Source organism: Guillardia theta, assembly GCF_000315625.1.
Source record: "Guillardia theta CCMP2712 unplaced genomic scaffold GUITHscaffold_194, whole genome shotgun sequence".
Taxonomy (NCBI): Eukaryota; class Cryptophyceae; order Pyrenomonadales; family Geminigeraceae; genus Guillardia; species Guillardia theta.
In genome coordinates this window covers 28,929-49,882 of record NW_005434482.1, presented here as the reverse complement: position 1 = coordinate 49,882, position 20,954 = coordinate 28,929, and the positions used below count along the sequence as shown (strand labels likewise).

The following is a 20,954-nucleotide window of genomic DNA, read 5'->3' as shown; positions in this document are numbered from 1 at the left end:
CCCCCAACTTTATCTTCTCTTTTTTCTCGCTTTCTTTATTGCAGCCCCCTTTTGGTCACCAATAAAAATCTAAAACCCCCCCCCCCTCCCCAAAAAAATTTTTTTCCCAAATAAACATCACACCCTTGTCGCGATTTTTTTTATCCCCCCCCCCCCCCCCCCCCCCCCCCGGGGGGGGCGGCGTGACTGAAACTAAAAGTAGCTCGTGACAGGTGTGACATGTAGGTGCGAAAAATTATTTATAGCGAGATAGTGCGGCATATTATAGATTTTTATGTATAATATTGGGTCCTTATTTATAAAATGTTATTAAACCAAGAATATCTTCAGCTGACCTTTGTAAGACCTTCCAGGCTGTGGTAAAATAACTCATGATGTCATCGCTATGTGGTAAAAAGTTGCTATAAATCCGTGGAAAAGCTGGAAAAGCAGACTTTCAGGAGATTTCTGGCCTCCGGGTCGTTGGTGTAGACCAAAAAGCATCATTTGAAGAACAGGTGGTTCTGGCTTTGACTGGATGAGAGTCTTTTCAGTTTGTCTGTGTCAGCAAATATTCCAATCGATGTATTTTTCATGTAAGCAGGAAATGGCTGCAGCCCCCCTCGCCTCTTCCTCCGTCCCCCAGCTCCTAAAAGCTCATCCCCGAATGCCCGTCATTCCTCCCCCCCCACCCCCCTTCCCTCCTCCAGCAAGAAGCTTCACATCCCTCCACACACTTACCAGCATCCCCTCCTTCCCCATGTAACTACCAACGTCTGCTTGATGGCTCTGCCAGCGTCGCTGCTACTGTGCTCCCACACAGATATCATGTACTATCCCACGCGATGCCCATCCCCTCGTGCTCACGCTTGCCCTGCCTTTGGTGTCTGCAGTGCACTAAATGGTGTCCATGTGGGTTGATTATACCTCTGCATCAACATCTGTGCAGCGCATTGCAACGTACGTGTGTAGAAGCTGAGGGAAGTAGTGATTCGCTTTACTGCTACTCGTACGAAAACATTCAAATTCAGGAAAGACAAACGCCCTTGAGATTGATGAAGTAGCGATGCACTTGACTAACTTAGATGGTCATAAACGTCTTCTGGTTTTCCTGACCCTCATCGCTTGTTTTGCTGCAAGAGAGGGAGATATACCTGCGGCCAACTCCTCATGACTTGAAACAGCCTGATGTGAAGTATTCCTAGTGTTCAGTATCCAGCTCTGCAGCTTGCGTGTTTTGATAGTGTTATCACTTCAACTGACATTGGCTGTCTGTTTGCAGGTCAAGGATGCAGAAGAAACCAGATACACTGAGCATTGACGACGCTATCGCGGCTTTGTTCCCTGAGGGTGAGCAAGGCTGGCCGCACCCTTGCCCGATCGATACGGAAACATCGGCTCTCCCTTCCAGCGAACTCTCTGCAGACTTCGACAGGCAAGCTTCCTATGCTGCCAACCAGCATGCTATCTTCTCAACCCCTCCTCTTCTTCCGTCAACCTAGCGGGTGCGGTACAAAACCACCTGCCGTCTAAGTTCGACTTCGACCATTCGGTTTCAACCGCGCTGCTTCAGTGCGATATGCCGCGCCCGCATACCATCAGCCTCGACGAGCCTCTTCAGTGTGCAGCTTTGCCAGCTCCTGTTCTCTCTTCTCCTCTGGACTTTCGCGACCCTGCTCATCGACAGCTCAGCTGTAATCCAACACTGCTCGTCAGCCCTGCAGCAGAGGTTCAAGGTCATCCGTGCAGGTTTACACCCCATTTGCTCTTTCACCAGGACGCAAGCCACTCGATGCCTTCCTCTAGCAGCAATGCTGCACAACGTAAGCCGGAAGGCGCGAGGAATACTGGCTCCAGCCCAGAAGGAGGAGGATCTCCATCGGAAAAGCCAAGGATGATGTGGACGAAAGAGGAGCATGCCAAGTTTCTTGAAGCCCTGAACAAGTACAACATCAACACGAAGCGAGAAGAGGACGGGGATGGCAAGATGTTCGTGGGGCTTGGCCCCCACGTCGCAAACCTCATCGCCATGGACATCGGAACGCGCACTGTCGCTCAAGTACGATCGCACGCCCAGAAATACTTTCAAAACATCTCCAAAAAGAAGAAGCAAGCCTCTTGGGACAACAGCATACATTTCGTGCCGCTTGGGAAACGCAAGTCATCCATCTTCGATGATCGTGACAAGTCATGAACTCCGAGTCCGGGACTTCTACGAGACTGATGAAACTAGTTCTCATGATAGCCGCTCACTTGAACCGTTCCGAGGTCACTCAGCCTGCATGGTGAATGATGATGCTAAGTTCGGAGCTACCACACCAACTACTAGTACACCATCATGGTCAGTCACGGCATCCGACACTGAGTCCGATCACCGTCACTGAGCAACCGAACTCAAGCAAGTTGCCGCAAATACCATCACTGTAGTAGCCGTAAGTTGCAGTGAAACATTGACTCACTTAGTGTTAAAATACACAACATTTACCGTACGGTAAGACCGTGCTGAGAAGGTTCGTTTCCCGGTACACTGCGGCCCAGCGAGATGAATACCGGACCGGTGACCGTGTCACAGTGTCACGCCGTAGGGCCTAGCCTGACGGTAGATGCCAGCGGTCGACGGTCCGATCCGATCCGACTGGAGTACCGTAGTACAGTCACGGTCCGCCGGGCCGCCGCCGCGACTGCCGCAGTGCCCGGCGTGCGCATTCCGCAGTGCCCGGCCCCCGCGGCCGACCGGCGGTACGGTCCGCCGCACTGCACTGCCCCGCCCGGCGTGTGCCGGCCGGGTCCGCCGGTTCCACGGCCCGGCGGGCACGTTGCCAAGCGGCGGCCGGACTCCCGGGAAGTTCCGAAGTTCCCCATCGGTTGAAGTTTGAACTTCAAACTTCGAATGGCCCTCCCTTTGCCAAGTTGACTAAACATTTGTGCAAGGAGGCTGGTCTACTCCTCATGTTCTTTACTCAAAGTTAAGTTAAAGATCAGTACGATGACAATCAGGAGTAGTAGTAGACGGGACACCGTTGAGTTTTAACGGACGAATTGGAAACCGTCGGGCACGCCTTTTTTTTGGTTAACGACGGCCTCAAATTCGAGTACCCCGCCCAATCCAGTCCTAGCAACAAGGGGAAGTCCACCCCTCCCCATGAGGATTCGGGCACGCATTCCCCTTCTTCTGAAACAGCATCGTTTCACAATTCCACGTGTACCGGATATAGTTTCCCTTACCTTTTTATAGACTCTTTTTTTCGTCAGCAGCACCCGGGGGCTGAAGAGGGCCGGAGGACGGGACGGCAGTGGAGACCCCGAAAGGACGCAGCAGGCCCACGGCAGCACTATGACGCATCCATTGAGGATACCCTTGCTTGCATATGCTCTCATTTAAGAAAATGTAAACCTTAGAGGGGTAAGAGCACAAAACACAAACGACTGGGAGAAGGGGCCACCCATGCAGGCTCTAGACGATTCTGCGATCTTTTTGAGCCATGAAAGCTACGTGCAAAGGGTAAGACCCCCACCCCCCCTTACAGGAAATTGAAGACCCGTCCCGGAGACTTTACTGTCATCGGATCTGGTGATTGAGATCTAATTTAAGGGTTGGTTTTACAGGGTGGCCGTGCACTGATGACCGGAGAGCATGGAAATACACCTTTTCGATACATTTTCGTCAATGGACCTTGAACCCCACTTCCTCCAAATGGCATCGCTTCATGGACAGGGGGCAAAGAATTTCCGAACTGGAGTGTTTTCCTTGGATCTCAGATGTTAGGGGTTACGTCATCTTTGTCGAAAAGACATCTTTCCGTTCAGCACAGCTTCAAGGCTCCCCCTCCTTTCTCCCTTCTTCTACCTTCTTCCCCTCCCCTCTACTCACGCTCCTGCTCCCCAACAAGCTTTGCCATCTCCTACCTCCTCTACTTGTTCTTGCCTGACCTCTTCCATCCTCCCCAACAACAAACAAGAATCTACACCTCCCTTCCTTCGTCTGCCTGACAGTCACCTTCCCCTCCCATCAGAACCCGTTTGAAACCATCTCACATACCAAGATGCAAGTTTATCAGGACGAAGTCAGTTTGGTTGATGCAATCGCCGCTCTCTTCCCAGAGGACTCCTTTGTCTTTCCTGAAAGACAATCGCCCTCCCCCTCTCTCTTTGCTTTCCAAGAGGAAGAGATGCAAGCTCTTCCTTCGGCTCAGGAAGAATCTCCCAGGATCATGATGATCTATGCCAAGACGTTCCCCAAGGAGGCAGGCATGGAGCAGCACGAGAGAGAGTCCAACACCAACTCCGACGACAGCTACTGCACGTCAGAGTCGGACTCAGCGCTGGAGGCTGAGGAGGAGCAAGCCAACAGGGGGGAGCCCCGGGCTGCTCCCTCTACCGGCCACATGCCCAAGTCTGTGCAGCGGAGCATGTGGTCGCCAAGAGAGCATCAAAAGTTTCTCGATGCTCTCAAGAAGTTCAACATCAGCTGCAACAGAGAGACTAAGGAGGACGGCAGGATGTACGCTGGCCTTGGGCCACACGTGGCCGACCTGATTGCCATGGACATTGGAACGAGGACAGTCTCGCAGGTCCGATCTCATGCTCAGAAGTACTTCCAGCGTCTCTCTCGTCAGAGGAGCAGGACGTCCCCTGTGCAGGAGTAACCTTCCTTGCTCTATCTCCCTCCTCCTGTGTTATGGCGGGCAGTTTTCCATCTTATGTGGCAGATTTCGTGTAAAATATTGTCCTGGTTGCTTTTCCTAGATCAATAAACCAAATTAATCCAAAATATTTCATTGACGACTTGAAGAATTCGTTCCCCGACTCGATACTTGTCCACAATTCCTTGTTTTCGAGGACTTTCGACACGCCTTGTAGGTAACGATGTCATTTCTATCAGAAAAAGTTTATTGCTTGTTGGAAACTGTACAAAATGTTTGGGTGCATGCAATGGAGATATACCATCAATGTGGTAGATCGAAAAAATGCAAAAGGAATTGCAAAGTTGATACAGCAGGTCGAGTTTTTCATTTTCGCAATCAGAAACAAAATATGCTCCACCTTGCCAACACTGCAAGAAAATAAGTCAAGATAAACCAGAATAAGTATCATCTCTCGCTTGAAGGACATCTGAATGACTCATTGAAAAACCTCTTCTCAAGTTGCGTGAATAATAATGACTATCAGCGAAAGCTGAGTACAAATGATATTTGAACAGTCAGACAAGTTTATTGCCTTCACGAAACCATTCTCCATTTGAAAACATCACCAAGCTTCTCTTGTCTTTCGTAATGAATCAGCACGATGTCAATACCTCATCATACCTATAGCTGCTTACTCATTACACACTCACACACTCAACGCATCCTATCAACTCCTGATCTTCTCTTCCTCTTTCCCTCCTCTTGTCTTGAAGCTCATCCCACAATGCCCAGATTCGTCTGGTAGTCCCATGGTATGAAGGCGCTCCTGCTCGTCCCACACCCGTCAGTTTCACCGTCCTCCTTCTCCGCCCCCTCCCCCTCCCCCTCCACCCCTCCTCTTCCTCCTTCCCCTCCTCTTCCTCCTTCCCCTCCTCCTCCTCCCTCGCTGACCCACCAGCTCTCGTCGTACACATAGCAGTAGGCGTCGTTGAACTGCTCAAGCCACGTCACTTCCTCCTTCCCCTCCTACCGCTGCCCCTTACCCATCCGCAGGTGCCTTGTCCTTGCAAGCACATCCACACCTCCTTCTTGTACGGCAACATCTGCTTGCCCAGCCCCCCTGCCGTCCCTCTCACGTCACCAGCGCCGCGAGCGAGGCAGCAAGCTCACCGGTGATAAAGGTCTTGAGGGGGTCCCGGCTGATGTTCTTCCAGCTGCTCCCGGCATAGCACTGCCACAGACTCGTCACGACCTTACGACCTCTTCTCAGCTCGTACCCCAGGGTTCCAATAGTCGTTCAGCATGTACAGGGGCATGGGCGCGGTCGATATGACCTTCATGTCGCTGTACATCTCAGTCCAGCCTCTCATCAGCCCCTGTACAACCCGCGGCACGTGAGACCAGCACAGCCCCAGCTCCTCGCCTGCTTGCCTGGAGGATGGAGAACTTGTTGTCTACATACGGCGACAGCTCGGCGGTCAGCATGGCGTCCTGCCGGCTGCAGTGAGCAACAGAAGGCAGCCAGACGGATGAGCGCAACGCACATGCTCGGCTGACAAGACCTTGACGTGCAGGTGGAGAGTCGTCAAGGGGTACTGATATGTCCAGTAGTGCAGATACGTCTGCCAGGCAGAGTATAAGAAGTAGAAGATGGCGCGGACGTCAGTCTCACTCCGTTGTAGGTAGCCGGGAAGCTCGTGACAAAGTCCATGACGGCCTGCAGCAGGTAGTGAGGAGGAGGAGGCGAGAGGAGGAGCGGCGCTCCTGGGCGCTTACCGAGTTGAAGAAGTCGTTGCCGCCATACCACGACATGCCGTACATGTCGTACATGCCGTACATGAAGTGATCCGGGGAGAGATTCTCAAAGGCAATGACAGCGTACTTCTCAATTGGGTAGGTGGAGTACATGTCGCCTGACGATCAAGTCTGTCAGCGGCTGTGCAGTAGGAGCGGCAGCTTCATCACAGGAAGGAGGAGGAGTCATGGTGCTGTTGCTGTCCTGCATGTTGTTTGCATAGCAGGTGTCGGTGATGTTCTGCCAGATGGTCTGAAACTGCCACGGCATAGCGTCTCCCAACCCATTGAGGCAGCAGCCCACGTACGACTGGTACGACGCCAGCGCCTCCTGCTCTCCCCGTCAGCCCCATGGCTTCCATGTCCTCCCCTCTCGTCGTCTGCTATCGTTGCTCATACCTGGCATTCCATCGAGCAAGCAAGTCCCATGAAGCCCATGTAGGTGTAGTCCGTCACGGACATCGGGTCGGCGGGAAGGCCACATGCAGAAAGAACGGTACTCCACTTTGGCGCAAACTCAGCCTCGTTCATGTATCGCTCCGCACAGTAAGAGCCTTGATCTGCCCGCATGCACCGTCATGACCCCCTCGTGACCCGACGCTTCCACTTCACCGCACATCCCTCCCCTCATCTTCCTTCCCCAACTCTCCCTTCTCCCTCCCTTGCTCGCTCTCTTCCTTTTGTCCATCCATGCCCTTCTTCCTCTCCCTCCCTTCTTCACCTGTGTAGCAGCCTGCGCTCGCAATCATGCTCATCCAACTGTCTGGCTCGACAAGCGCAACCGCTTGCATCACCTGACGTGAGTCATCTCAGCCTTCCTCCCTCCAGGCTCCGCCTCTTCCCTCACCTTCATCCCGCAGGACGAGCAGAGCAGGCTTGCCCTTGCCTGGTAGTCACTCGAGGACCCGGTCATGGCCTCCAAGACAGCTGCAGGAGTGCATTGGTCGCAAAGCCCCATCACGTTGTTCATCACTTGATCCTCGTTGGACGACGCGGGCATGCTCATTTCTCCCTCCCCGCTTATCATCATCATCATCGTAGTCGTCATCTGGTACATCATTCGCACGCAGTCGCTGCATATCACCTGCAGCCTCCATCACATGCCCCTCCCTCGCTAGCCCTCTCGCTCTGCTCCTCTTGCTCACCTCCATGGCAGCTTGCGGAGACTCGACGTTGCTGAGTTGGTCCAAACAAGCCGCAAACTGATTGTCGCGACAAGTCATGTTCCATGTTGTGATGGAGATGTTGATCATCGGACAAGCCATGAGCGAGCTCAGGTCTGCCTCCGACAGGCTCCCAACCATGTCAAGCATCCCCGACATGCACTCACACCCAGACGCCCTCGAGCTCGCATCGAAGAAGTCAAGCATGGGGCAGTTGGTCATGGAGGAGGATATCTCCATGACGAGCGGGTTGCTCCACGAGTCGCAAGGGTCTCCCGACATGCTGCGGGTCTTGGCGCGCTGCTGCCTCGACGCGTCGGCCTTGTGCTTGGCCACGTGGACCTTGAGGGAGTGCGGGAGGTCCGAGAGGGAGGACGAGAGCTGCCCGACCCTGGTCTTGACCAGATCCAGGAAGTTGTGGGCATGTTGGGCCGGGGCAGCATGGCTGGACTTTGTATCATGCTGTTGGACAGGAAGAGCAGCATGGGCGAGAGCTGGGAGGAGGAGGAGGAGGATAGCGGAGTGCTTGGAGGGCATGGGGTCTTAGCACCCTGCGACAAAAGTCAAAATGGCTCAGAATTGGTGTGATTACGAGAAAAAGGAAAAGAATATGTGATGGTAGACAGAAAGGATCACATCGAAAAGCAAAACGCAAGAGCTGATGAGAAGTGGAGCGAAATGACGAGCAGGGTTTCAGCAGCGATCATGCCGCATTGCAGCAAGGTACAGCCTAGCAGGGAGACTCGAATCATAGCAAGAGAAGGGAAGGAAACGAAGGACGCAAAAAATAGCCAAGGGAAACGAAAGGAACCCCTACTGGACATGGCAAGGAGAGGATGGAGAGCGAACACGGGTTAGTCAGGCGCGACTGCAGAAGCATCGTGGTCGAAGGGATATTGAGCGGAAGCGGCAAGCGGGGGGTATGAAAAAAATCGTTTTTGAAGACATGAACATTTCTGATAATTTCAAATTGTTTCAAACGTTTTCAAATTTTGTTAATATCTTGAATTGTTTTCATTTGTGAGGGTTCACTTGCAGAAAATTTACTTCTAATAACTCACTTCTTATTTCTGAAAAGTTTGCACCACCATGTTGGAATATCTCGATGAAATTTGAAATACCATAGATAGATTTAAGACTATCAAAAAATCTGGTTGGCGGTCATAAAGGACACGGACTCCACCATGGTGACAACCGGACGAGGCGGGCGCGCCATTCTGCGATGCTGCAGGGGCCCATACTTTTAGTTACTCATCTTTCAGTCACTTGCAAACGCCGCGTGACGACGTCGTCACGTGACTCACTGTGACTCCCCCCCCTCTCGGCCCGGCTCCCGGCCCCGGCGGCGGGGGGGCCCCGGGGCCCCGGCCCGGCGGGCCGCCGCCGGGCCCGGCCACTGCAGGCTCCGGACGGCGGCCTCAAGTTCCGCCCCGGTGCACCCGGGCCCCGGCCTCCGACCATGGGTGAGGGGGCCGCGCCCGGCCGCGGGGGGCGCCAACTTGAACGGCCACTGCCGCCTAGACCGGTCTGGCAGACTCCGCCGGGACTCCGGGATCCGGCGATGATCCGGGCGCAGCCCGGCGGCCGGCCCGGGTGCAACGCCGCGGCCGTGACGCCGGGTTGTCGGACCGTTCGACAGTCGCGGGGTGATGTTGTACCCATGACATCGTTGCACTTGTAACGATGCAACACTGACAGCATCATCCCCGAGTCATGCCGAAACTGAAATAGCAAAAACTCATAAGGGCAATATGAAGTTTTATATGAAATACCTCCGGTACCGTGTCGGGTAGCCATTTTGGTACTTCATCAGGCGAATACCGACTGTTATGTATACCATGCCCAACGGCATCCGAGTTGTACGGTGGACCTGGCGGCTACTCCGTCGTAAACTCAGTACCGTTGAATGATAGTGACAGGTAGAGTACTTCACTACGAGGATGAGACTTGACCGTACGGTACCATAGCAAGATCATTTACGACACTATTTAAGCTCAGAGAGGAGCGGACACCTTGGCCGCTCGTTACCTCGCCACTCTTACACGAGTCAGTCCCTCGGATACGTTATCTTGCTCTGCTACTAGTCTCACATCACGGGGTGCCATGCGTGATGGAGCGTATGCCAGCCGTGCCAGCCTGCCAGATAGCGCCGAGTTAACAAAAACTCTCCTGTAAACCAAGACGACTTACGTGTCAAGGCGGCATTGTAGTACGTGTGATGAAGAGGAGGCCTTCCTAGCCGTCTGCTTGGGTTTCACATCCTAGCATACAGTCTATCTCTCATGTGCTCCTCAATTCTGGTTTTTGTGTGCATTAAACTCGGTCTTGAGCAAAACTTGCCATCACTGTCTTGTTACAACTTAGCCTGTCGATGTGATATCTGCGTGACTTTGGACTAGTACAAGTCTAACAAACTTGTATTCCGTCATATGGGCCCCGATTACATGCCGCCCCCCCGAGTCCGAATCATGTTGATCTTATATTTGGTTAGTTGAATTGTTTACACTGGAGTTTTTTCTTTCTTGGTATTGTTTTCCGTTGCTGTTGAAAGTTGAAGTTATGCAATTTTTATCAAGCCTTACACATTCGGATGACTCCTCTCTTCAATCAGGCTCTCTCTCTAGCCGCAAGTTCGAATATCTGAACTGTGTCGGAAACACAGTTGTCGGAGCTAATTCGATTCTAATCTTCTTGATCTTTGAGTAGGATCAAATGGAACTACCAGGACTGAGATCTGGCGGAAGTTTCATGGCATGGAGCTAGGCTGTGGCATGCATAACTCAGAGCTACTTCTGGATCGGCGAACAAGGTACAACTGCAAAACATGTTCAGATGCCTTGAAACGGACTCGATGTTCCAATCTCGCGGCAGCAATCTCTGGTCACAAGTTCTTTACGGTTCAAAATTTATCTTTTGGTCTTCAAATGCCGGCGGGCACTCTCTCTCTCCGAGGCTCTCTCTTGCGGCCATCAGCTCGCCAGCGGCATCTCCCCTTATCTCTGCACTGCACATCTAATAGCCCTGCATGAAAATCTTCTTCAGAATGGACAATCTTTGAATGGTTATTGCCCACTCAGCATGACTGTGAACTTGACGTTGTATCATCGTATCTTGACTTGGATCTGCTGACATTCTCTTGGAACGGTTTGAGTGACTTTCTGACGTCCCGGCCCGGCGGCGATGTAACGGACGGTGACTATTTCAGAAACTCGGGGGGAAGATGGAGACGGTACGGTCAGCTGTCAGTGAGCCTGAGTCCCGGGCAGTCCGCCGGACGGTCCCCGCCGGGGCCCGGGCCGGTACCGTGCCGGTCCGAGGGCGCCGGGGCCGGCGGCCGCACACTTATGTGGCAGCCTGCCACTGACTGACGGACGGTACCGTACGGTGAGCGGCCGGGCGGTCCGATCAGCCGGGCCGCCGGGCCCGGCCACGGGACCCGCCACCGCCGCTGCTGAGCCTGGGGGGCGGCGGCGAAGTGAAGTGACTCAGCAATACTGCGGCACAGATTTGCGGTACTAGTAGGCTACCGTACTATATCGGAGTTTTAAAGTAGCACAAGGAATGATTTTAAACTCGACGGCGATTCCGGCACTAGTGTAGTACAGTACCACAGTAGTAGCCTGGTACTAAGTACCACCAGATCCGCGGAGGATTACTAATGGTACTGACTTATTAGTCAGTAGTATTAGAGGGTGTTGTGTTATTTAATTTACTTTTTTACTTTATTGACTGAAAAAGAAGGACAAACCTTTACTTTTACAATTTACTTTACTCATAAGGTGCACCCCACCGCCGACGACAAGTTAATTTTCACTGCCACCACCCCTCCCACATCAGCATCACTTGCTTTTCAGGACCCGTCCATAATACCCCAATTCACCTACCCCTTTTGAGGGTGAAGAGGACGAAGTCAGCGGTAACCCTGGATAAGACTACCCCTACCCCCCATGATTTTGCATCACCAATATGTCAACTTCCCCTCCTTTTACATGTCTTACTTGTCCCTCACTCCCTCACTAATAGCGTTGGAAATCCCTCCTCCTCTCTCCTCGTCCGCTGTTGTCATGAACCATAATCGTCATGAACCATGATGCTCATCTTTAACTTCATCTGAACCACCCTACCATGATCATCATCATCATCATCATCATCATCATCATATTATCATGTTCTTGTACTCCATCATTATCATAGTGTTCTTCTTCTCCATCAGCTACATCATCATCTCCTCCATCATCATGACCTCCATTATTGTCAGCAGCAGCAGCAGCAGCAGCAGCAGCAGCAGCAGCAAATCTTTTATTTCTTATCGATTGAACTTTGATCATCCAGTTTTCACAACAATATTGCCAGGCTTTTTTCTAGACTCCTCCTCCTTCTTTGCTCGCGATCATCCATATAGCATCGTCCTCGACCTCCCCCGCTCCTCGTTGGACCTTAACTTGTCCTCCTCTCCCCTTCCTTTTTCTCCTCCTCCTCCTGCTTGTCCTCTTCCTCAATCGAATTCCCTCCCTCACTTCCCATCATTCCCACTTGACTAATATTGACAATCATAGTGACCCTCACACCTAACAACCTCTTCATCAAGAACAAACCAGCCCTTCTCATCTTCATTTCGTCGCCCTGTTTTTACTTTTGAGGCAGGAATTTCGCCTGCAAAGACCCCATGCCCTCCAAGCTCTCCGCTATCCTCCTCCTCCTCCTCCTCCTCCTCCCAGCCCTCGCCCTTGCTGCACTTCAGAGGGAGCCTGCCAAGACTGACACACAGGCCAGCCATGCTGCCCCGGCCCAACATGCCCACAACTTCCTGGATCTGGTCAAGACCAGGGTCGGGCAGCTCTCGTCCTCCCTCTCGGACCTCCCGCACTCCCTCAAGGTCCACGTGGCCAAGCACAAGGCCGACGCGTCGAAGCAGCAGCGCGCCAAGACCCGCAGCATGTCGGGAGACCCTTGCGAGCAGTGGAGCAACCCGCTCATGATGGAGATGTCCTCCTCCATGACCAACTGCTCCACGCTTGACTTCTTCGATGCAAGCTCGAGGGCGTCTGGGTGTGAGTGCATGTCGGGGATGCTTGACATGGTTGGGAGCCTGTCGGAGGCAGACCTGAGCTCGCTCATGGCTTGTCCGATGATCAACATCTCCATCACAACATGGAACATGACTTGTCGCGACAATCAGTTTGCGGCTTGTTTGGACCAACTCAGCAACGTCGAGTCTCCGCAAGCTGCCATGGGGGTGAGCAAGAGGAGCAGAGCGAGAGGGCTAGCGAGGGAGGGGCATGTGATGGAGGCTGCAGGTGATATGCAGCGACTGCGTGCAAATGATGTACCAGATGGCGACTACGATGATGATGATGATAAGCGGGGAGGGAGAAATGAGCATGCCCGCGTCGTCCAACGAGGATCAAGTGATGAACAACGTGATGGAGCTGTGCGACCAATGCACTCCTGCAGCTGTCTTGGAGGCCATGACCGGGTCCTCGAGTGACTACAAGGCGAGGGCGAGCCTGCTCTGCTCGTCCTGCGGGATGAAGGTGAGAGAGAAGGCGGAGCCTGGAGGGAGGAAGGCTGAGATGACTCGCGTCAGGTGATGCAAGCGGTTGCACTTGTCGAGCCAGACAGTCGGATGAGCATGATTGCGAGCGCAGGCTGCTACCAAGGTAAAGAGGGGAGAGAGAGAAAGAGGAGCATGAGATACATAAAGAGAAGAGAGAGGAAGAGGGCGAGGACAGCAAAGGGGGGGGGGGGTGATAGAGGGGGAAGGAAGATGAGGGGAGGGACGATTGGTCAAGTGGAAGCGTCGGGTCACGAGGGGGTCATGACGGTGCATGCGAGCAGACCAAGGCTCTTACTGTGCGGAGCGATACATGAACGAGGCTGAGTTTGCGCCAAAGTGGAGTACCGTTCTTTCTGCATGTGGCCTTCCCGCCGAACCGATGTCCGTGACGGACTACACCTACATGTCTTACATGGGACTTGCTTGCTCGATGGAATGCCAGGTATGAGCAACAATAGCAGACGACGAGAGGGGAGGACATGGAAGCCATGGGGCTGACGGGAAGAGCAGGAGGCGCTGGCGTCGTACCAGTCGTACATGGGCTGCTGCCTCAATGGGTTGGGAGACGCGATGCCGTGGCAGTTTCAGACCATCTGGCAGAACATCACCGACACCTGCTATGCAAACAACATGCAGGACAGCAACAGCACCATGACTCCTCCTCCTTCCTGTGATGAAGCTGCCGCTCCTACTGCACAGCTGCTGACAGACTTGATCGTCAGGCGACATGTACTCCACCTATCCAATGCACAAGTCAATCAAACTCGCAATTGAGAACCTCTACCCGGATTACTTCATGTACGGCATGTACGGCATGTACGGCATGTTGTCGTATGGCGGCAACGACTTCCTCAACTCGGTAAGCGCCCAGGAGCGCCGCTCCTCCTCTCGCCTCCTCCTCCTCACTACCTGCTGCAGGCCGTCATGGACTTTGTCACGAGCTTCCCGGCTACCTACAACGGAGTGAGACTGACGTCCTCGGCATCTCCTACTTCTTACACTCTGCCTGGCAGACGTATCTGCACTTCTCGACCTATCAGTACCCTTTAGCGACTCTCCAACTGCACGTCAAGGTCTTGTCAGCCGAGCATGTGCGTTGCCTCGTCCGCATGGCTGTCTTCTGTTGCTCACTGCAGCCGGCAGGACGCCATGCTGACCGCCGAGCTGTCGCCGTATGTAGACAACAAGTTCTCCATCCTCCAGGCAAGCAGGCGAGGAGCTGGGGCTGTGCTGGTCTCACGTGCCGCGGGTTGTACAGGGGCTGATGAGAGGCTGGACTGAGATGTACAGCGACATGAAGGTCATATCGACCGCGCCCATGCCCCTGTACATGCTGAACGACTATTGGAACCCTGGGGTACGAGCTGAGAAGAGGTCGTAAGGTCGTGACGAGTCTGTGGCAGTGCTATGCCGGGAGCAGCTGGAAGAACATCAGCCGGGACCCCCTCAAGACCTTCATCACCGGTGAGCTTGCTGCCTCGCTCGCGACGCGGGTGACGTGAGAGGGACGGCAGGGGGGCTGGGCAAGCAGATGTTGAAGGACAAGAAGGAGGTGTGGATGTGCTTGCAAGGACAAGGCACCTGCGGATGGGTAAGGGGCAGCGGTAGGAGGGGAAGGAGGAAGTGACGTGGCTTGAGCAGTTCAACGACGCCTACTGCTACGTGTACGACGAGAGCTGGTGTGTCAGCGAGGGAGGAGGAGGAGGGGAAGGAGGAAGAGGAGGGGTGAAGGGGGAGGGAGAGGAGGGGGAGGAGGGAGAGACTGACGGGTGTGGACGAACAGGAGCGCCTTCATACCATGGGACTACCAGACGAAGCTGGGCATTGTGGGATGAGCTTCAAGACAAGAGGAGGGAAAGAGGGAGAGAAGATCAGGAGTTGATATGATGCGTTGAGTGTGTGAGTGTGTAATGAGTCGGCAGCTAGAGGTCTGGAGAGGTATTGACATCGTGCTGCTGTTCTCGATTTTATTAATCATATGTCTTCATTAAGCAAATGAATATGTACAAGTGGCTACATAGATCCAACTCTAGGGTCTCCACGTCGCCAAATTTACATGAGAGCACGCAGCTCTACGAAGAAATCATGATGAATAATCCCATTACATGCTTTGTTGCGTATCTATAATGTCCGTAATCTCCTAATTCACAAGAAGAGATGTTGAGAAGGAGATTTGCTAGCACACTCACATATATTTGCCCCTGCCTGTCCCTGTCTGGAACTACGACATTCTCGGTCCGAAGACTTCTTACAGCTGCGGATAGGAAGAAGTTTGTAATCTAGCCGTTGAGAGTATGAAAGCTCCATGAAGCCCTCGGAGATATGGCAAAGTCCTCGAAAACGCTTCATAACTTTATCATGACTTTATCGAGTATCACGACGCTATTCCGCGAATTGAAACATTGAATGATCCATAGAATGATGAATTGCTTTTTCAAGCTGCATCATATTACTTTTGACGCGATAGACGTATTTGCCATTTTGATCTTTCCATTTATTGTGTGACAAGTGGTGATCACTCTCCTTTGTCTTAGTATTTCCATAACAACCTCTGGCTGAATACTGCTGAACGATAGAATGTGAGATGGGAGTGGACCAACAATAGATTGAGCATGGGCAAATTTCAAACGTACGTTCAAGACATTCGGTGTATCTTTCACAGATCTATTAAAATCGGGACCTTGCGGTTCGAAAATTGGGCAAGGACCTTTAAAAGACATTCAAACAGTGCTGAGAGCTGAAGGTGCATCTCTGTCTTCTCCACTTGAGCGATGAGGTTTAACATTAGAAAGGGAGAATGTTTCGTCAGGATTCAAAGAATAACAACAAGCATTTAACTAGCGGGACTTCACTTGGCTGGTAGCGCACTAACGCAGGTCTTCTGGAAGTACTTCTGCGCATGCGATCGGACTTGCGCTGCATTTCTAGTCCCGATCTCGATCGCGATCATGTCGGCAACGTACGGCCCCAGCCCAACATAGAGCTTCCCGTCCGCCTTTGTCTCCCGCATTGGGTTCACGTTGTACTTCTTGAGGGCGTCCATAAAGAGCTGATGCTCCTCATCTGACCAGAAGCTTCGCTTCCTCATGGTCTGCTTGCTCTTCTTGGACTTCATCACCTTCCCTTTCTTGCCCTGCTCGGCGTCGATTGGGGTCATGTCTTGACTTGGGGGGGAAGCAATCTCCTGTGCAACGACCGGGGTTGCCATCGTGACTGCAGCAGGTTGCAGCAGCATGTTGGTCGAGGCCAGAGAAGTCAGTGCGTCCATTAGCATCTTCTGCTTCATGGCATTCTGACTCTCCATCAGTCGCAGCTGCTGCTGGAGTAGAAGGGTGGTGTCCTCCGAGGGGATGATGGGGTGCAATGAACCCACCTGAAGACTTTGAGCCGCGATAGGGAAAGAAACAGGCAAGATGCTCGGGAAAGCGCTGTAATGAGACTGCACAGGATTCAACGGAGAAGGAACTAGCCAGGAGCTCAAGTCCAAAGGAATGTCGCCGTATCGTTGCATCACAGTAATGTTGTGTGAAGGGAAAGACAGCGAGAAAGAAAAGAGACTACAGGGAAGGGCGAGAAGAGCAAGACAAGCGTTACTGAAGGAGATGGGCGCTGCAAGGGAGAGGATTGGGGGGAGTGAGGAGGGAGAGTAAAAGGAGCGGGGGAAGGAGGAGGAGGAGGAGGAGGAGGAGGAGGGGAAATGCGCGGGTCAAGCTACAGACAGGCAAACGCAGGGCAAGAGGCCAAACAAAGGAGGTGAGAGATACTTCGAAAAGAGATTCCGAAGGGGGGTGGGGTACTTTAGTACCGGGTACTTCATAGATATCTTGAATAGTTCAATGGGGGGTAGATAAACATCTTGCTGGATATGGTACGGGAGACCCTTTGTGGGGTCCAAGATATCTTTCAATTAGGATAATATGGTACTCTCTTTACTACATAAATCCTCAACGATTCGCAGAATATGTCGGTTGCTGACACAAATCTTACATCAAAAACTTGTTTTTGAAGAGGTACCCCTAGCTGATACGTATCAGCGTCGTTTGCCAGAAGCCCAAGGTGCCCTCTTCTCAGTAATCATCTTTACTAGACTTATGAAAAATTATGACTCCGAAGCCTTCAATTCGATCGTAAGATCCCTTGACCCCAGATTAGCATAACCATGAGACAGATATCTTGGGGTTTGGCACGTCCTAGATATTGCTGGGATTCTGTGGACTATAAAAAGTAGGTAATGTTTGTACTGAAATATGACACAATATAGAACTTCCGATCCTAGGTGTAAGTTAATAAGGATGTAAATGATATACGACAACGGGGGTACAAGGTGATTGTGAGGAACATTGCAATACTTTTTATAGTGTTTGCCATACAAAAATGAACTCTAGATATGGTCAGATATATACGTGTTCGTCAATGACCAACGTGGACTGCCGATCCCAGGGCCCAATGAGTCCTCACCTCGGCAACACCGATCCATATTTGGAAATTGATTCTTTTTGTACATTTCAAACTAGAGACAACTATTTCAAGATATTCCATTGTTTTGAAGAGAGCAAGGCCGAATCGACTACCGTAAAAAGATTATAAGCATTTGGACCCATAAGGAATAAACCGTGTAGTAATTATAATTTTCCGTTACATCCTTGTCAATAAGAATAATTATACTGATATAATTGTTTTTTTTAAAAGGAAGAGGTCGTTTGTCACCTTCCTTGTTCCATGACTCAGTACCCTACCCCAGAAATCCATTTGTAAAGTACCCACCCAAACATGCCATCAACCTGCAATGTGACCGCATGACACGCAGCATGACATCCGGAAGGCTCCGAAAAAAAAAATCGATGGGCGGAGAAGGGGGGCATATGACAAAGGAGGGGTTGTTGACATGGTAGTTGAGGGGGTGGGGGGTACACCGTTGTCGTGTCATAGCCAAATTGGACATCCGAGGTGTCCCATGAGAGCTTGGTCAATTATGAGTGCACTAATTGATATCCTATTGTGAAGCTGCTGCCTTCTTCCATACTTTAGTCAACTAAAAACACGTGGATGACAGGCGCAGTAAGACCTGGTTTTCCGATGAACGTGACCAGGCAGTAGTGTAACCGGGACCGGGCCGGCCGGGCCGGGCCTTGAGTAACTGTCGCCGTTGCCGGGAGGTGTACCGGGCTCCGGGGCCGGGCAAGTCGTGATTGCTGAGGCGGGCTTGATAAGGTGGTCAGCCATCTTCACTGGATCTTTTCGCGCCATTGCAATCAGTTGGAAACCAAATGCCTGTGCTCATGGTTGAATGAAGAGAGGAGAACAGGACAGCAGGAGGAGAGAGGAGGAGAGTACAGCAGGAGGAGAGAGGAGGAGGAGAGGGAGAGGAGGAAAGGAGGATGACAATCCAAGTCAAAGACGATGGGGGAGACCAAAGTGTAGGAGCCGGGGAAAACCAACACATTTAGAAAGCAGAGAACATTGTGTTGTTAATGCGCGGGTGAGAAGTAGAGAGTGTGTCAGAGGAAATAGTAAGGAACAATTGCCAATTGTGAGCTGATCCGAGGGCTGGGTGGGACTGCTCCAGATGGGATAGGTCGACGGATGAGCTGCTAGCAGACTACGAAGCAGCTGAGACCCTTTGCAGAGAGATGGAACGAGAGGCATAATAGCAACCCCCTATCCTGCTTTGAAGTTCTCCCCTCCCCCTCCCTCCCCCCCTCCCTCCCCCCCTCCCTCTCCCCCTCCCTCTCCTGCATCTCCTCGTTATTACCTCGATCTGACAGGACTTGCTGTTCCAGCAAGGAAGTTCAAGTGGAGCATGTGACATCACGCGAACTCCTCGGTCCCTCTTCTTTCATGTCACAGCAGCACGTCATTCGGCGTCTGAACGAACTCAATTCACTGCTGGAGCAGCAGCGATCGAGCCCCGCAGCTCCCGCAGAGCATGCAATGGGAGGAACAAGTCTGCCTGCCATACACGCCAGACCGGCTGCTGTACTTGAGCAGGAGAGGAGGAGGGGAGGACTGCCGGAGACACTTCCACCGCAGGTGAGCAAGAGGAGATAGGAAGGAACTGCTCTGACCGGGACGGCAGGAGGCGTTCCTGAGAAGCCTCCTCGACAGCAAGTTTGCTGAGCTGCGATCGATCGAAGAGTCCAATCGAGCGATGCAACAGCAGCTGAGGAGGAGGAAGGTCCGTTAACGCCCTCCCTCCTCCCTCCTGCCATGCTGATCGTGAGACCGAGATCAGGAACAGGTTGTGTTCAGTGGACCCCCCGATGGCAGGGGGAAGGAACCAGTACGAGGGAGCGAGATCGCGGGAGGCGAGCGTGTCCGGCAGCAGCCAAGACTGGCAGTCAGGCCGCCTGCTGCCTCGAAACTTGAGGCGCTTTTAGAGAGTACGATTGCCATGCAGAAGATGTTTCTGAAGCACATGGTGGGATGGAAAGGAGGAGAGGAGGAGAGGAGGAGCGAGGAGAGGGAGAGGAGGAGGGAGAGGAGAGGAGGAGGAGGAAGGGGGAGGGAGGGGGGTTCAGCACCGCTGAGGAAGGGAAAAGTCGAAGGAGGAGGGAAGCGCAAGGAAGCTCTCGTATGATTTCTTTCTGATTGCGATGCTGAAGGAAACGGACGACTCGCAGAGTGAGGGAGGAGTGAAGACATCGAGGAGCTTCGAGCGAGCAGCGAGCAGAGATGACGGGGGGAAGGCGAGCAGGGAGGAGAAGACGATCGTGACAGGAGCAGAGAAGAGAAGGGTCGTCGAGCCGCCGAGGAGACGTTCGAGCGCTGTGAACAAATGGCGGGAGGATGGACAGGAGGATCAGGATGAATACGACCGCCAGGTCAGCGAACGTGACTTGTTGTAAAAATACGATTTGGTTGAGAAGACATGATCTTATGAGAAGACATGACTTGTTTAGAAGACATGCCTTGTTGAGGGAATATGATGTGCTGAAGACTGTATGAATGCTGTTTGTCATATTGACACGTGGTGCTGGTGTTGTTTTCAGTTCCTGAAGAATCTGAAAGAAGTTACGGACAAGTTTGTATCGGCCGGGAAGGAGACTCGTCAGGTGCTGAAGCTTCGATTCCTCAGAGATGATCATGACATCTCAATCAGATATCTGAAGAAGCTGCGAACAATGTCAACGCTGAAGCCTCAAGACTGGATGTAAGAATGTTGAACTGCCGAGTTGATTGTAGTGAGGGAGTGTGTGAGGGAGTGAGCTCTTGAACATGTGGACATCCGCAAGATGTTGCTGATGTTGAATCTTGGCATGTCTTCGTCCCACTTCAATCCATCCTATCCTTTCTCACTGTCTTGTTTTTTTGTCAACTGGATCTCAAACCAACTTGTTTGGCAGAGAACAGAACACGAGGAGGAGGAGGAGGAGGTTGAGGGCCAAGACGAGCTCGATGAAGACAAGATCACGTCAGCAACAGCCTCAATATCTGTTGTGATCGCTAAGAAGCAGCAGGGGCGACGAGGTTCAGACGTATCAAGAAGTTTGCAGATCGTGGATGAAGAGGGTGAAAGAGTCGAGGCGAGATGAAAGTTGCTGCGCTAAATCTTGTTGTGCTCTTTCTGTAGATCTGCAAGCACGTGGTCTCGAGCATTGTCTTCGACTCGAACCTCGTCTTGCAGGTTGACCAGAGGGTAGAGAGAGGAGGAAGCAGAGGACAGGAGGAGAGACGTGCAGGGGGAAGGGAAGGAGGGAGAGGAGGAGAGAGAGAGGAGAGGAAGCAGAGGACAGGAGGAGAGAAGTGCAGGGGAAGGGAAGAAGGGAAGAAGGAGGGAGAGAGAGGAGGGAGAGGGAGGAGAGAGAGAGAGGAGAAAGGGGAGGGAAGAGTAGGTGG

At 52.4% G+C, this 20,954-nt stretch overlaps 6 protein-coding genes across 6 annotated transcripts; 4 read left to right on the top strand and 2 right to left on the bottom strand.

Annotated features, from left to right (window-relative positions):
• Positions 1 to 1,873: 1,873 nt before the first annotated feature.
• Positions 1,874 to 2,173, top strand: GUITHDRAFT_120719 (hypothetical protein; the record flags this gene model as incomplete). The annotated part of the gene is made up of 1 exon (XM_005820026.1): positions 1,874 to 2,173. One exon carries the CDS (start codon positions 1,874 to 1,876, stop codon positions 2,171 to 2,173), a length of 300 nt encoding a protein of 99 aa, XP_005820083.1.
• Positions 2,174 to 3,863: 1,690 nt separating this feature from the next.
• GUITHDRAFT_156159 (hypothetical protein) lies at positions 3,864 to 4,751 on the top strand. Its single transcript, XM_005820025.1, has one exon. The coding sequence runs from the start codon at positions 4,023 to 4,025 to the stop codon at positions 4,623 to 4,625; it is 603 nt and encodes a 200-aa protein (XP_005820082.1). The 5' UTR covers positions 3,864 to 4,022; the 3' UTR covers positions 4,626 to 4,751.
• A 627-nt stretch (positions 4,752 to 5,378) lies between these two features.
• On the bottom strand, positions 5,379 to 8,098 carry GUITHDRAFT_148162 (hypothetical protein; the record flags this gene model as incomplete). Its single annotated transcript, XM_005820024.1, has 13 exons — positions 5,379 to 5,597; positions 5,648 to 5,724; positions 5,775 to 5,835; positions 5,882 to 5,980; positions 6,006 to 6,095; positions 6,149 to 6,226; positions 6,277 to 6,321; positions 6,381 to 6,517; positions 6,570 to 6,729; positions 6,798 to 6,958; positions 7,120 to 7,192; positions 7,246 to 7,482; positions 7,544 to 8,098. The coding sequence occupies 13 exons, from the start codon at positions 8,096 to 8,098 to the stop codon at positions 5,379 to 5,381; spliced, it is 1,992 nt and encodes a 663-aa protein (XP_005820081.1).
• A 4,129-nt stretch (positions 8,099 to 12,227) lies between these two features.
• GUITHDRAFT_148161 (hypothetical protein) lies at positions 12,228 to 14,953 on the top strand (the record flags this gene model as incomplete). The annotated part of the gene is made up of 14 exons (XM_005820023.1): positions 12,228 to 12,797; positions 12,859 to 13,095; positions 13,149 to 13,221; positions 13,400 to 13,560; positions 13,629 to 13,788; positions 13,841 to 13,977; positions 14,037 to 14,081; positions 14,132 to 14,209; positions 14,262 to 14,351; positions 14,377 to 14,475; positions 14,522 to 14,582; positions 14,633 to 14,709; positions 14,760 to 14,797; positions 14,902 to 14,953. The coding sequence occupies 14 exons, from the start codon at positions 12,228 to 12,230 to the stop codon at positions 14,951 to 14,953; spliced, it is 1,878 nt and encodes a 625-aa protein (XP_005820080.1).
• Positions 14,954 to 15,768: 815 nt separating this feature from the next.
• GUITHDRAFT_156158 (hypothetical protein) lies at positions 15,769 to 16,778 on the bottom strand. Its single transcript, XM_005820022.1, has one exon. It carries the CDS (start codon positions 16,627 to 16,629, stop codon positions 15,967 to 15,969), a length of 663 nt encoding a protein of 220 aa, XP_005820079.1. The 5' UTR covers positions 16,630 to 16,778; the 3' UTR covers positions 15,769 to 15,966.
• Positions 16,779 to 19,049: 2,271 nt separating this feature from the next.
• GUITHDRAFT_166550 (hypothetical protein) lies at positions 19,050 to 20,622 on the top strand (the record flags this gene model as incomplete). Its single annotated transcript, XM_005820021.1, has 8 exons — positions 19,050 to 19,148; positions 19,195 to 19,293; positions 19,351 to 19,536; positions 19,721 to 19,939; positions 20,108 to 20,170; positions 20,218 to 20,268; positions 20,462 to 20,529; positions 20,576 to 20,622. Coding segments are annotated over 8 exons (831 nt in total), but the record flags the coding sequence as incomplete, so codon positions are not given.
• Positions 20,623 to 20,954: the final 332 nt, after the last annotated feature.